General features: G+C 33.3%; 2 protein-coding genes and 2 long non-coding RNA genes across 5 annotated transcripts; 2 read left to right on the top strand and 2 right to left on the bottom strand.

Moving 5' to 3' along the window:
* Nucleotides 1-204: 204 nt before the first annotated feature.
* Nucleotides 205-1,503, bottom strand: LOC125589073. Its single transcript, XM_048761290.1, has 2 exons — nt 851-1,503; nt 205-533 (listed from the first exon to the last, which is right to left on the bottom strand). Exons 1-2 carry the CDS (start codon nt 1,397-1,399, stop codon nt 492-494), a joined length of 591 nt encoding a protein of 196 aa, XP_048617247.1. The 5' UTR covers nt 1,400-1,503; the 3' UTR covers nt 205-491.
* A 1,262-nt stretch (nt 1,504-2,765) lies between these two features.
* Nucleotides 2,766-4,989, top strand: LOC111211631. Of its 2 annotated transcripts, XR_007325275.1 has the most exons (7): nt 3,050-3,132; nt 3,203-3,257; nt 3,432-3,695; nt 3,778-3,906; nt 4,227-4,296; nt 4,571-4,686; nt 4,783-4,989. It is a non-coding gene; the product is annotated as an uncharacterized LOC111211631 (long non-coding RNA). The 2 variants fall into 2 exon arrangements; XR_002662564.2 differs by having other exon boundaries at nt 2,766-3,257.
* Nucleotides 4,990-8,581: 3,592 nt separating this feature from the next.
* LOC106403390 lies at nt 8,582-10,044 on the bottom strand. The gene is made up of 2 exons (XM_022712861.2): nt 9,323-10,044; nt 8,582-9,209 (listed from the first exon to the last, which is right to left on the bottom strand). Exons 1-2 carry the CDS (start codon nt 9,980-9,982, stop codon nt 8,697-8,699), a joined length of 1,173 nt encoding a protein of 390 aa, XP_022568582.1. The 5' UTR covers nt 9,983-10,044; the 3' UTR covers nt 8,582-8,696.
* Nucleotides 10,045-11,077: 1,033 nt separating this feature from the next.
* Nucleotides 11,078-12,048, top strand: LOC125589074. The gene is made up of 2 exons (XR_007325276.1): nt 11,078-11,737; nt 11,863-12,048. It is a non-coding gene; the product is annotated as an uncharacterized LOC125589074 (long non-coding RNA).
* The last annotated feature ends 3,607 nt before the right edge of the window (nt 12,049-15,655 follow it).

The raw sequence follows: 15,655 nt of genomic DNA on the forward strand, positions 1-15,655 counted from the left end.
TCCACCCTTTCATTCTAAACATAAAGGGTTGGTGAAACTATTTATATTTGTGACAATAGTCTTTTTTTATTATTATCCTAAGATATTTCTCAAATTTTTTAGCAAAACTTCAATAGAAGAACAATTTAGTATAGGAAAAAGGAACATGTAGCAGTTTAAAGTCATTAATAGTTGATTAAAAAAAATCTTCGAATAACATCATCATTTCTTGGCAAATGTTCATATATATAACTTAAGTGATTCGTTTAAAAGAAGTATATTATGTACAATAAAATGAAAGATCAGCACCCACAACAATAATGTATCAATATATTTTTTATTTAACACCCTTATCCAATGGAACCGAGGACCAATCTTTAACCTTTTGGTCAACACCATATCTCAATCTGAGCTAATATTTTGACCACTATTGCATGACACACACAGCATGCCGTTGCGTCTGTACACGCAACAACAATATCCATGCTAGTCTCTTCCCTCAAGCGTCTGCATCAACTGTTCCACCCTTCAGATTTCGGCGGCGAGTTACTCAACTAGTCAACACAAAAGCAAGAAAATGTTAAGATGACAATCTTGAAACTTCATACAGTATATAGTTAAATATATATATATATATATATATATATATATATGTACATATAGTAAATAAATAATTGGGCACATTATCTGAATACAAGTTTGTGATCCCCTTCGTCTAAAATAAGTTTGGAGATATTCGAAATAATATCAATTATTGGTGGATATCTGATCAGTCTCGTTATTATTAACTTTTTTTTTCAACTTCTGCCTGAAAACAAATAACAATTCGGGTAGATAGATAATTTGTCTAGTCCTAAATAACAATACCAACCTCTTCCTCCGATTTTTCTGAAGTGGTCTTAGACATCGGAGGACTTGACAGCCTCATATGTTGTGGAGGAGTAATCGCCGGAGCTGGAGCCGGAGACGTCATTTCGACCAAGATCTCGACGACATCAACATCCCACAAGAACGAGTCCGAACTATGACGAGAGTCATGAGTGACTGAGTTACGCCACGGAGGAAGTCCACCATTGCCTCGGAGGAAGCGACCGTGTCTAGTCTTGAGCTTTACTTTTGACCCTTCTTTCACCGGCTCCCACTCTACGGACGAGTCAAGTCCATTCGGTTTCGACAAAACCACTTTACGCCCCGTGGCACCGAGCAAGAACCGCTCTTTCGAAGCGGTGAGGTAGCTACCGTAGCAACTCCTCAAACGGATCACTTCAAAGGAACCACGAACTGGTTCGACGGTCCATCGAGCTCTCTTGTCGGAACCATTCCTTTCTTGAGTCACCGTCTCCTCGTCCTCGTCCGCCATAAGATACTTCTCGTGGAGGTTACGCATCCTAACGGCTTTAGCGTTATGGAAAAACTCCATTTGCTGATACTATGTTAATACTACTTTCTTCTTGTTGAAACTTAAGCAAGATATGTTTCATAAAACGAATTGTGAAGTGAATGCATTGTTTGGTGTGTATTTAATAACTATTTATTAATGGAGACCAAGTCCAAAGCGCCACACAATGATGTGGACCTTTTCAGTCTTTTTATAATTTGTTTAATAGTCTTAGCAAAAATAACTAGTTGAATATTGAATAGTCATGTGATGAACGATTTTAACTAGGCATGGAAAAGTCGTGCTTAATTGACAAGTTACCACTTTCATCATATCTGTTACTTCCACGTCAGCATCCTTATATATCTATTACATATCCTTTTACGTATGTTTCCCATTCTTCCCCGTTACAACTTGTGTAACCGAGAGAAAGGAGTATTTATTAAGGTATCATATGATGAAATTGAATGGCTATCACACTGTGAACATAGCAAACGAAAAAGAGAGGTTTGTAATCTACTCGAGTATATATTATAGCTGTATTATTACAAGCCGAGTTAAGACAAAAATATGCATAAATGTATATAATATATGGTTGGGACTTAGGATTAATTATTTTTTTGGTGGGATATGTTGCCCTTAAGAAATAACCCATGTTCGGGAACGCGCTAGGCGCTAGTCGGACGGTCGGGTTGGACCTAGGGCCTAAAAAGAAAATCGGGGATTAATCAGAAATTATACGGGGCGGAATTTTTAGATGGTTTACTATGTTATAAAACATGTTAATCTTTAATTGTGTATAACATTAATACATTTTCATGTTTAAGATTGTATAAAACACACAAATAGAATATATAAACTTAATATAGTGTAATTTTCATCAAAATTATGAATATAAATGATATTTATAAAATTTTAGATCAAATAAATAAATAAAAATATTATTAAAAATAAAAAAAAAATAAAATAAAATAAAAAATAAATTAAAAAATAGATTAGGCGGCTAGGCGGTCATTTAGGCGGCTAGGCGGTCATTTAGGCGGTCTAGGCGGAAAAAAATCGGATATCCGATTTTTTAAACCGATTTGACATAAATCGGGGCGGAAAAGTGACGCGTAACGCCTAGACGGCCGAGTTTTAGAATATGGGAAATAACAAGAGGTGAAATTGACGAGTGTGGGACTCTCCTTAAGGCTTATCTTAAGGCATGTCCCAGTGACAGATCATAAGTAAGATCAACTTGTTTGATCAAAAAAAAAAAAAAAGTAAGATCAACTTGTTACATTTTCTCGCGTCTGTGATACGTTACTCTTATTGTTTACATATATGGTTGTTGTCACGGGCCGGACAAACTGGTTTGTGCCGCTTTGAAATTTGATATACTTTTGAGTTTCATATAATTGGTTTTGTTCTGAATTTAGAATCTGATCCTTGCTTAGGTTCACTTGTCAGGCATAGGTCCAAGATTAACAAAGAAAATGTAATGGCAATCAAATCGGAATTTCTATTATTATAAAAGACTGTTTCCTTCTCTCCCAGCCTTCCACATCAGATTCCAACTAGATAAGTCGAAGTTTATCATCGTGACATGTGTTCATGTACTCAATCCGCAACATTTCATTAAAACATAATTACAATTCGTTTGGGTTTTTATTATATATGGGTTTCATGTTTTACGTATAAACCCAATTATATTTCCTTCTTCCGTCTGCGTTAAGACGACGTCACCGTCGCGTCGATCCAAGTACAGGCCACCGCCTCTTACCAGAAAAGGGGTAACGTTCTAGGCTTTCATTCAATCTCCGTGATTTACGTTCTCAATCACCTTCATTAACTCCCATTCAGTAGTAGCACCTTCACCCTCCTCGATGGTTACAAAACTTATCCTATAAATAAGGAGGTAAGCTTCTCCTAAATTCACCAATCATGACCTCTCACCCTCAATCATCATAATACTTTGCTTAAGTATGAAGATTTCTTCATGGAGATTCTGATATCTCTATGGAGTTTCGAGCTGTTGATACACTTTGTGAATCTTCAATCCCGACGTTTTGTCTTCTTTTCTAATCAACAGAAACTTATAAGGAGAGCTCTTCAAGACGAATTGCGATGAATCTGATGATGATTCCTTGGATCGAGAAGTCTTGGTGTCGTTTCATCTCATGTTCTTCTCCCCAGAACCCTTACGCAATGAAATGATTGTCTTTCACTAACGACCCATCTTATGCACACACACAAAACAAAGATCTCTACTTTGTTTGATGTTGGCTATCTGAATCAGACTTTGCTTAATAGTTTGATGTATGATTAATGAGAAAGCCAGGGTCTGCTTCCCAAGGTTCGGGTGACTCATCATCTTCATTCCCTTACTTACTTGAACTAATATGCTTCATGCTATCTGATACTGAAGACTTTTGCAGATAGAAGAGGCGGGTTTGATTACAGAAAATATGAAATTAACCAGACACATGAAAAGGTGATTAGAGCTTCAGAGACACTTGAATCCTGCAACTTGATAGGAAAACTCGGAACCTAACATTATCTTGGAGGTAAAGCTTCCAAGTTCCAAGGCTCTATTATATATTATTGTACCTCACAACTTTAGTTCCAAATCCAAGATTGGACTTAACAACGAGTGATAATCTTTATGATTGGTTTAGTTGTCATGTTGGAATGTTTGTGACTCTGTGTCTTTTACAATTAAAGATGTTTGCAACTGGAGTACTTTATCTTTTTGTTTGTCTTAAGGAAGTTGTTTGAGAAGTGAATGTAATGTTCCCTTGTCTTTTTCACACTACAACACAATTGATGTTATAGCTTTCTTTGTTGCTTAACATTTTCATTACTGTTTGCTGACTCTTTTTCCCAGATTGGGACTAGAAGAAGAGGTAACAGTTCGCTCTCATGACGTCTCTGATGCTGTGGAAACATGACCAAAGGTGCGATTCCTTGGTTTCTTCAATATAGAGTCCACGAAATTTTTTGTTCAATCAACTATGTGTTCTACTTTGTATCTTTTCAGTTGTAAAAAGGTATAACAAATATGCAATGTGCCTATTTTTAAAGAATAAAGTTACTTTACTTATGTTTCTTAATATTCTACTCTTTTTTTTTTTTTTGTAAAAGAGACTATCAAAGTTTTTATTACCAAAGCTAATGATAATCACCATGGCAATGTAATCTTCAGCTGTTTTTTGATTATCAATAATGCAGATCTCTGCAAGGGTTGTACCGGGTCAAGAGTTATTCTGTTTCAGTAGAGATCCTGAAGAATGTTTCTTGCGATTGCTTATGAGAACTTTATTGGCTGTGTTGTGCTTATTGTAGAGGTAAAATAAGAGAAACTTCCTTAATTTTTTTTCTGCATCAGAAACATTGCTAAGAAGGAACCAGTTCATAAGTTCATGAGATTGTTGAAATGACAGATTTGGGATGCTCTTTAGCACTGAGGAGTTTGATATTTTTGTGAACGATCGAGTATTTTGAATGATCTCTTAAGTGGCTTCTGAAACTACATAATATCAGAGATTACTGTGAATTTAGCCAGTGTGTTAGTCTTGGAAGATGCTTCGGTTGGACCGAATTGAAATATATGTAAACATGAATTATATATATAATTATTTTATAGTCAAGGCAACCATTAAAAATCCAACTATTTCTTTATACTAAAACCTTCGGAAGGAAGATGTATTTCAGGTTTTCAGATATCACATAAGTTATTAATTAATGAATTTGTGCACGAGTTTTTTTTGCTTGGTGTATATGTGAAATAAAATTCGTATATATACATATAAGATTAAAATATGTCTTTGTAAAATATATTCTGCCAAAAAATATAAGCAAAGTAAAATGAAATGTGTGCATTAAGCATCTCTTCGATGATATTGGTCTAAACAAAAAGCAAAACATTTTATTTTTTATTGTAATGTAAAATGAATCTCCTTTGCATTCAAATATTTTCTTGTTATTTTATTGAATTGCATATTAAAAATTTGTATTCTATCATACGGATTCAACACACATAAAATATATCAAATATTCCTAATAAAAATAGCTGAAATTCAAATATATATAATTTAACTAATATATAATATTGTGAATAAAATAATTTGATCCTCTTAAATAAAAATATTAATTAAAAAAAAAATTATACTCCAATTTTGAAAAATATAAATTATTATCATCTAAACATTAGGTGTAATTTCTCAATACACTTACAAATAAACTTTAACTTGTTTTTTTGTTCACAAAATATTAAATTCTGCGGGAAGCGCGGGTTCCCCCTAATGTTTCATAATGATTTGCCTGCCTCTACCAAAATGAATTCTTATGTTAAATATTTCGTAGGCATACACTGTTGGCCCGTAGGGCAATTTTTTTTGTTCTCTATGATTTATATTTAAATAATATTTAAAATATTTTTAAAATTTAATCAGTAATATTTTGTATATTTTGATGAAAATTAAACTATATACATATCAAATATTTGTGGGCCATTTTTAGTTTTATTTATTATATTTATAAAAAAATTATATAATAATATAAATTTATAAAGAAAAATAAACTCTTTAACTATTAATACATAGAGAGACACGGGTTTGGGCTCGGTCGATCACAGCACTTGTCCTACTACGCAGCCGGCCCTGCATACGGATACAAATCAACATGCAATGCAAATTCATAAACACCTTAATATAAATGAACCAAAATCTTGACCAACTATTTTTGAAAGAGTTAAAGGACATTCATTGGATCAGCGTGCATTACTCCACTATGGTTTAACAAATCGAAATAAAAAATTCAAGTTAACCCTGTTCAAAACTGGTTAGGCGCTACGCGTGCGGTACATCCGGGCCTAGCGATTTATTGAAAAAACAGAAAAAAAATCGGGAAAAAAATCGGGGAATACGCGGGAAGGAATTTTCTGTATTTTATACGTATAATACTCTATTTATACGTATAATACAAGATAATAAATTTTATGTAACGAGTTTTCTAAAATTCTAGAGATATAGTTTAGTCTAGTGGTTTTTGTGTTAGTTAAGTTTGCAAGTCACGTGTTCGAACAGCAAAAAACCTGTTTTATTTTTATTTTTAATGTTTTCTTTTAATGTGTGGCAAAATAGTAATTAAGTCTTCTTCTTCTTTTACCCATCGTTCTTGTTTTCTGCATATTCCACCATAGCTAACATAATAAATCTATCACCAATCACTTAAATTCTGCTGTTTTCTACTTGTTTGTTCAGTATATTTGTAGATCTCTCATCTCATATTCGATTTCAAGCATTAAAAACCAAATTTTTTTTTTTTTGATAAATCTGATTTTTCATCCGATTTTGACGAATTCGCCACTGTGAGTTGCTAAGGAGCTAGTACTCGTCCGATTAAACGGTAACTCGGACGAGTTTTAGAACAGGGAGTTAAACAAAACCTTTCGTTGTTTAATTCAAAAATTCATTGACACGTACGTATGCGGTGTATGGTTGCTCTTATGGGCTGAGTAAGCTGATTTGAGCCCAGTATATAACTAAATAACTAATCTTCTTTGAATCCAGTCTTTGTTGGTTTTTATTTAAACACTTCTAAATTCTGATATCGATTTTGATCCACAGACCATGACTCTGTCAGAGATATATAACTGCAAAAAAATATAAAGGAAAATGTGGAGCGTGTTTTAGGACCTTTTTGATTAGGTATGCATAAAACTGTAAGTATAAAAACCATATTGTTTAGATGATCATTAAACAAGTTTAATTGAGTGGCAAGGGCTTGTGCTAATTGCTTAAGACATGAATAATGCAAAAAAGGGAGTTCTTGTCAAAAAGATACTCGTTTCGTAAAGATAGATGTTTTGGTGTTTTCACACATATTAAAAAATACATTAAACATGTATCGTTTTTTGAAATTATCAAATTCCAATGCTTTTTAACCAATAGTCTTTCGATAAATCCAATTAATTTTATTAAAATTTGCAATTTTTGAATAGAAAACATAAAAAATCTATCTTTGTGAAACAATTTTTTTTTCTAAAATTTGTATCTTGATGAAACGGATGGAGTATATATTTAAAGTCGTGATAACACACTCATTTGTGGAAATCCCGAGTTTTATAAAGTTTTTTTACAATTAATTTTCTCTGGCATGTAGTCATTTACAATTGGTTTATGAACTCATTTTCTGAATACTGACAATGATATTTTATAGAGATAAGGACTATAATTAGAGATAAGGATGAACTTCATATTGTGTTTATCCATATCTAGTTAGTATTAGGAGACTATATGTTGTATATATACTTGACACTGAGCATCAATACAATCAACACTTTCACATTATTTTATATTTAGTCAGTTGATTACATGATTATAGAGGTTGTGAAGGAAAGTATAATATTTGGATAGAACTTCATGTCTATATATTTAGCAAAAAAAAAAACTTCATGTCTATATGATATCCTTCTTAAGATAATAATCTCACAAACAAATCAGAACGAGATTTCTTATATTTATTTTTGAAACTAAGATTTTTTTTTTTTTGTTGAAACTAAGTTTTCTTATATGCCAAGAAACCTGCTGATCTCGCTCGCCGTGTTGAGCAACCAGCTGGGACTTTGTTTTTGCTCATGTTCAAAAACGCGGCCACCTAATCGTCCGCATAATCGCTACTCGCACCTCCACCGCGATTTTACCCTCGGCGGATCACAAAATTGGAACCTGATTAATCGGTTCATTAAACCAATTAATCGGCCCAAATCCTTATTGATCGGCCCAATTAGATAAAAGAATCAAGTTTCAAACTACAATAATAGTACTCGGGCTTTACAAGAAGCCCAAATGCTTTATCCCTTTTCAATATAGCAAAATTATACCTCTTTTTCTTCTCCGGCCGATGTGGGATTTTGTCCCTGAAGAATTAATAATGCTAAAATTAACTATGCACTGAGTGGATGTCGAAGTCGGGTTAGGTAACAAAAGTACAAGGTACTAAACCAATAAATACAGCAGATTCTTGTTATAACACGCACATGTCGATATATATAAACATATGCATATAATAAAAATACAAAAACTAGGCCTCACATATTCTCCGATTAATCTCCGATTTTTTCCTCTCTCGCTAGGCGTGAACCGGCCGCCCGACTAGCGCCTAGCATAGTTCCGAAAAAGGGTTTTTGCTAATAACAAAAGAAAAATGAAAAAAAATTCCAATTTTAAATCCAATCAATAAACTTCTATCAAATAAACTCCATATTAAAGATGTTGCAAACAAAATGATAAATCGATTAGTTAAACACTTTGGTTTTAAAGTTTAAACGTTAGACAAGTTCAAGGGCCATTGATTAACCAGTCTCTTGGGAACGCTCCATAATCTCGACCACGTCAACTTCCCAAACCACACAATCCTGCGTAGCACTCCGGTTCGGTATATCATGCGTAACCGAATTCCTCCAAGGTGGCATTCCCCCATTGGCTCTCAGAAAATTCCCGCCGTTTCGACTCTTCAGCTTCACCTTTGACCCATCTGTAACCGGCTTCCACTCTCCCGCCGGATCACCATCTCCGGTCCTCCTCGACTGAACCACCTTATGCCCCGTCGCTCCCAGCATCATCCGCTCGTTAGAGGCAGTCAAGTATCCACCGTGGCAGCTCTTTAACCGGATCACACCTGATCCGGGTACCAATTCAACTCTCCATCGGGCCTCTTTCGATGACCCGTTTCGGCCCATTACCACACTCTCCTCGTTATCATCTGCAATTAAATATTTCTCGTGTGTGCGCAGTCTCACCGATTTCGCAATGCGAAAGATATCAATCGCTGATGAATGTTCATCAAATTTCGTCGAATTTTTTTTCTGTTCCAAAATCAAATTATAAATTAATCACCAAATTAGTACGTTTAAATTAATAAAAATTCAATGACACAATTATTATGAATTTTAAAAATATAAAATATGTTATTCCAAACCTCTGTTGGTTTAGGGGTTGATGTCCCCGACATTGACGGAGTAGACGTAAGCTTCGAAGAAGAAACCGACACAGGATCCGACCCGATGGATTCAGAAGATCCAAATGTCGGTGATTCTTTAACCGATGACTCGTGAGTTGACTCGTCGTTAACCGTTGAGTTAAAACTCGAAGCCGGCGACGAAAAGCCATCAGCGAACGAAACATTCTCAGGATTCTCAACGACCTCGACGGTCCACAAGATCCATTTCTTATGCACGTGCGGCTCATGATCGTGCGTGACGGAGTTTTTCCACGGCGGCGATCCACCGTTCCCGCGCAAATATGTCCCGTTCCACGACATGAGTTTGACCGGCAACTCGTCTCTGATCGGCTCCCAGTTGCTCTCGTGCTCCGCCTGACGAAACGGCGGCGTTTGGACGACTTTATGGCCTGTGACACCGAGAAAGAACGACGACTCGCTCGCCGTTAGGTATTTGCCGTAACAGCTCTTGAGACGGATGAAATTGGGCTTGCGTGGCACCATCTCCACCGTCCATACCGATTGCCGTGACGTTCCGTCAGAGCTTTGACGGACGGCTTTTTCGTCGTCGACGGCGAAGAGGTAATTTTCGTGACAGCTCCGTAATCTAACGGCGGAACCTCTGGTGAATAACTCCATATTTCTTTCCTCGCTTAGGACACGGCGAGATTTTTTTTGTTTTGAATTTGGTCGTATGTTTTCTCCATTTATATACGCTATTTTCTTATTATTTGTTATCCAAATATTACAATTTCATAGTATTAAATGTTTTCCGCGTAGATATGTTAGGAGATTATTATGTTTCCTTCGTTAAATTATTATTGTTAATATATGATGACATGTCAATAAAATTTTCCAGGCTGTTCATCAATAGTCTCTCGTCCAGATGTCAGCAGCAAAGCCTCTTGTTCCCTTTAATAATAGTAGTTGTAATTTAGGGTTTTTATATTATATCATTAAAAGTCAAATTTCTTTTTATTTTTATTTTTATTTTTACTAGAGTTTGATACTTAGATTATATAACAAAACATAGAGATTATGTTTTTTTTTTTGTGGGAACAAGAGATTATGTTATATATTATGAATTTTAAACAGGTCAAAGTGATAAATGACATACTAACTAAATCTCAGCAAAGGTAAAACTAGCAGATTTTTTGTAATGTAAACTTTATTGTACACATTTCACACAATGTAATCCAGAATAAATATATAAAGCTAAAGTAAAATGTCAGTGTTTGTTAATACTTTTCTTAAACTGGTAAATACAATTTTTGAGATTCTGTTTTGCAATATATAGATTAATTCTGAAAAGAAAACAATTTTTAAGTATTTAAATGAAATGACATGACAACTGTTTAATATTTTTATGAAATTTTAATATTTTTTAATTTATTTGATAAATTGTTTGATATATATTTTTGATGAATTTTTAATTATAAAAATTATATGATGTCAATTTATTTAACCTAATATTTTATTTATATACATGATTTAATTTAACATGAAAGCTTATTTAATTTTAAATGAAAGAAGTTTTTTTATTTATGAAAGTATAAATAAAATAATCTATTAATTTAACTTATTTAAAATTAACTAAATTATTTTGTAGTATCTAAACTTGCACACACAAAAAAACAGTTATACATTTTTCAACGTTTTATATTATTTAGTTGAGTCTATATGTTGATGGAAAAAATATATTTTTGACTAAAGATTGAGACCATTAAAATGTTTCTGTTTTAATAAAAGAGGTTATATAATATAGCATATGACTAAATCTTAGATCCACTAAAATGTTTATATTTGAATAAGAAATATTTATTAAGTTATTTGAAAGAAAATTAACAAGAATTTATTAAAAAAAAGTTGATTCAATGTTTACGTTGTTTAGACTCAAATTTAATTATTGAGTTTTTGGAAACATATATAGTACTATAATGTTGTTTCTATAATATCTTTATGAAGTTTTAGTATTTTCATTAATTACCAGTGATATTTTATGTAATATAAGATATGACTAAATGTTAGGTTATTTAAAATATTTCTGTTTTAATAAAAAATATTATATAATGTAACATATGAGTAAAAAATATTATATAATGTAACATTATAAAGATATATTTGCTACATCCTCTTTCTGAGAAAAAAACGTTTGTATTCTAAAAACAATGGAGATGAAAAGAATGGTTTTATTTATGGTGATGATGTTGACGATCTGAAGCCTTATGGTTGAGTCGAAAGTTACAAACAGAAGTTTTCAGCTATGTTTCAAGATGTGTTTTAACATATGTATCATTGGCCCACCACGAGACAAATTTGGATGTTTCGGTAAATGTACTAGGGAATGTACTGGGAAAAAAATCGAAATCAATTGTGTTTCTTTTCAAGATCCGAGTAAGTTTAATTCTCCAATAATCGTATATTTTATATAAATGTATATTTATATTCGCTGAGCATTATTTTTTTTTGCTAAAATCTACTTATATCTTTGTCTTTTTGTTGTTGTGTGTAATGAGCAGAAAAAGAAATCGATGTGAAGAAGGCAAAAGACTGTGTGGATTTATTTTCGGATATGTGTGATAAAAGAGTCTGAAGGCAAATAATAATTACTCATATTTGAAGTTTTGATAATATAACAAAGTTATGTATTATTCGGTTATTTCAATTTTATAGTCAATTCAAATAAACATTTGCAGATTGATCAATTTAACCAGTGTTCAAGAAAGCGTTAGGCGCTAAACTCAATGCCTAGCGTCTAGAACGATTACTCGTACGTCAAAATTATTGCTAATTGGTCTAGACATTTACCAATTAAAATAATAATAAATATATATATAATATATATGTTAAATATCAAGATTATGAATAATAATATTCATATTATTTATTTTCATAAGATTTGATATATAAATATATTAATTGATATAATTTATAAATTTTTATTATTTATTATTAATATATTATAATTATCTAATCGGTTTATAAGAACATCGCTATGGTTCTAGAGAGCCTAAGGCGTAAAACAATTTTCAGAGCATTGATTTATCTAGATAGCTGCATTATCAGTTCTTTCCATAAAATTCTATAATGTTGCACATCCATTGTTTAACATATGGGAATTTATTATGTGTTTCATTCAATCCAAATCATTCTTAACGGTTATATTGTTCTCTGCTCTAGTGGTGTAGTGTGTGTTTTGATACATTGTGTATATTTTTTCTAAAGTATTTTCAAGTTTTTATCGACTTTTTTGGTCTTTTTTTTTAAATCATTACATGGAATAGGTTGTGGAGCACTTGGAGGGCGCATGCAGAAAATAGTGCAAATTAGAAAGAAAAGAGTGCAAATTGGAAAGTTCAGAATGGAATGGTAAAATGGAGCAGCCGCTTAAATCTTTAAGGAAAGTTCCAAAGAATCATAAATTTGCCCTAGAGATCCCCTCTCTTTCTTTGAGCCGCCTGCGACCTCTCCTATTGTATCTTTTTCTTCTCTTTTTCTTGTACACTTCAATTCTTAATTAGAAACACATACTCTAAAGGAAATCATTTGCAATTTACCACCTTGTAAGGGAGACAAATCGACTCTCTCTCTCTCTCTCTCTCTCTCTCTCTCTCTCTCTCTCTCTCTCTCGAGAGAGAGAGAGAGAGAGCTCTCTCTCTCTCTCTCTCTCTCTCTCTCTCTCTCTCTCTCTCTCTCTCTCTCTCTCTCTCTCTCTCTCTCTCTCTCTCTCTCTCTCTCTCTCTCTCTCTCTCTCTCTCTCTCTCTCTCTCTCTCTCTCTCTCTCTCTCTCTCTCTCTTCTCTCTCTCTCTCTCTCTCTCTCTCTCTCTCTCTCTCTCTCTCTCTCTCTCTCTCTCTCTCTCTCTCTCTCTCTCTCTCTCTCTCTCTCTCTCTCTCTCTCTCTCTCTCTCTCTCTCTCTCTCTCTCTCTCTTTCTCTCTCACTCTATTCAGAGAAGAATCCATGAACCCTATTTTTATTCTTGCAATCGTTATTCATGCTTTCTTCACCACTGATCTCTGCGTTTTTTTGTTAATGGCTAAGTAGTTGATTTGATTAGTCTAGGATGGTAGGGTGTTTTGATCGATGAGATAAAATGTTCTCCATCCACGTTCGTGCTTACTGCCTGCATTAAACTGATCACTTAGTGCTTGAAACTAGGTTAATCTAATAATCGAAAGTGTTTAGGTTGTTAGAAACAACACGAATGGGAAACTTGTTCTTGGTCAAGTAATGTTAGAGCAACTTGTTATAAATCGATTCTGAACAATAATGTTTATCATCGAGTTTTAATCCAAATGAGAGTTTAGGTATTAAGACCGATTGATAAAAGGAGAAATACCACGAAAATGGATCAAACTTTTTTTATGTATTTCAAGTTCTAGACTCACACCTAATAAAACCTTGAATATATGTTTGGCTTGTGATCGTTATCTTTTTAATAATCTCAAAACCCCAAACCATCTTTGTTACTTGCTTGTTACGATTTCTTTATTTGAAAAACCATTGATTGTTTTAACTTAATATTGAATCTATAAGAGCAAAGTGTATAAAAGGTCACCGGGAAATGAATGAAAAGTATTAAAACGACCAGTGTTAACTTGCACTAGACTAAGATTAAATTTTAGTATATCAATCTAGCTCAAACGCCTCTTGATATTTAGACATTTTATTTTTCAATGTATGTTTCTCAGTAGAAAATATCTTCTTAATGTAATCCTTAGATCATAATTTTACCTCAGAATAAACACATTCGCTTGCAATAATCATGTACCCACATGATCATGATTTAAGGCAAAATTTCCTGTCACTGAAATCTGTTTCATAACTCTCATCATCATCGACATCTTTGGCGTTGGAATTTTCGACAAACATATCTGCATCATCTTTGTCGTAACTAGGGTGTTCAACAACGTGTACATGATGAGGTTGCACACACACATATAACAAGATTCTGCAATGTCTCTCTCTCTCTCTCTATATATATATATATATATATTCAGAGAAGAATCCATGAACCATATTTTTATTCTTGCAATCGTTATTCATGCTTTCTTCACCACTGATCTCTGCGTTTTTTTTGTTAATGGCTGAGTAGTTGATTTGATTAGTCTAGGATGGTAGGGTGTTTTGATCGATGAGCTAAACACAAATAAGTTCATTGTTTAATGTTCTCCATCCACGTTCGTGCTTACTGCCTGCATTAAACTGATCACTTAGTGCTTGAAACTAGGTTAATCAAATAATCGAAAGTGTTTAGGTTGTTAGAAACAACACGAATGGGCAACTTGTTCTTAGTCAAGTAGATGTTAGAGCAACTTGTGATAAATCGAATCTGAACAATAATGTTTATCATCGAGTTTTAATCCAAATGAGAGTTTAGGTATTAAGACCGATTGATAAAAGGAGAAATGCCACGAAAATGGATCAAACTTTTTATATGTATTTCAAGTTCTAGAATCGCGCCTAATAAAACCTTAAATATATGTTTGGCTCATGATAGTTATCTTTTTAATAATCTCAAAACCCCAAACCATCTTTGTTACTTGCTTGTTACAATTTCTTTATTTGAAAAACCATCGATTGTTTTAATTTAATATTGAATCTATAAGAGCAAAGTGTATAAAAGGTCACCGGGAAATGAATGAAAAGTATTACAACGACCAGTGTTAACTTGCACTAGACTAAGATCTAATTTTAGTATATCAACCTAGCTCAAACGCCTCTTGAAATTTAGTCATTTTATTTTTTAATGTATGTTTCTCAGTAAAAGATATCTTCTTAATGTAATCCTTAGATCATAATTTTACCTCAGAATAAACACATTCGCTTGCAATAATCCTGTACCGACATGATCATGATTTAAGGCAAAATTTCCTATCACTGAAATCTGTTTCATAACTCTTATCATCATCGACATCTTTGGCGTTGGAATTTTCGACAAACATATCTGTATCATCTTTGTCGTAACTAGGGTGTTCAACAACGTGTACATGATGAGGTTGCACACACATATAACAAGATCCTGCAATCTCTCTCTCTCTCTCTCTCTATATATATATATATATATATATATATATATATTCAGAGAAGAATCCATGAACCCTATTTTTATTCTTGCTATCGTTATTCATGCTTTCTTCACCACTGATCTCTGCGTTTTTTTGTTAATGATTGAGTAGTTGATTTGATTAGTCTAGGATGGTAGGGTGTTTTGATCGATGAGCTAAACACAAATAAGGTCATTGTTTAATGTTCTCCATCCACGTTCGTGCTTACTGCCTGCATTAAACTGATCACTTAGTGCTTGAAACT

This window comes from Brassica napus, chromosome C6 (genome assembly GCF_020379485.1).
Source record: "Brassica napus cultivar Da-Ae chromosome C6, Da-Ae, whole genome shotgun sequence".
NCBI classification, from domain to species: Eukaryota; Viridiplantae; Streptophyta; class Magnoliopsida; order Brassicales; family Brassicaceae; genus Brassica; species Brassica napus.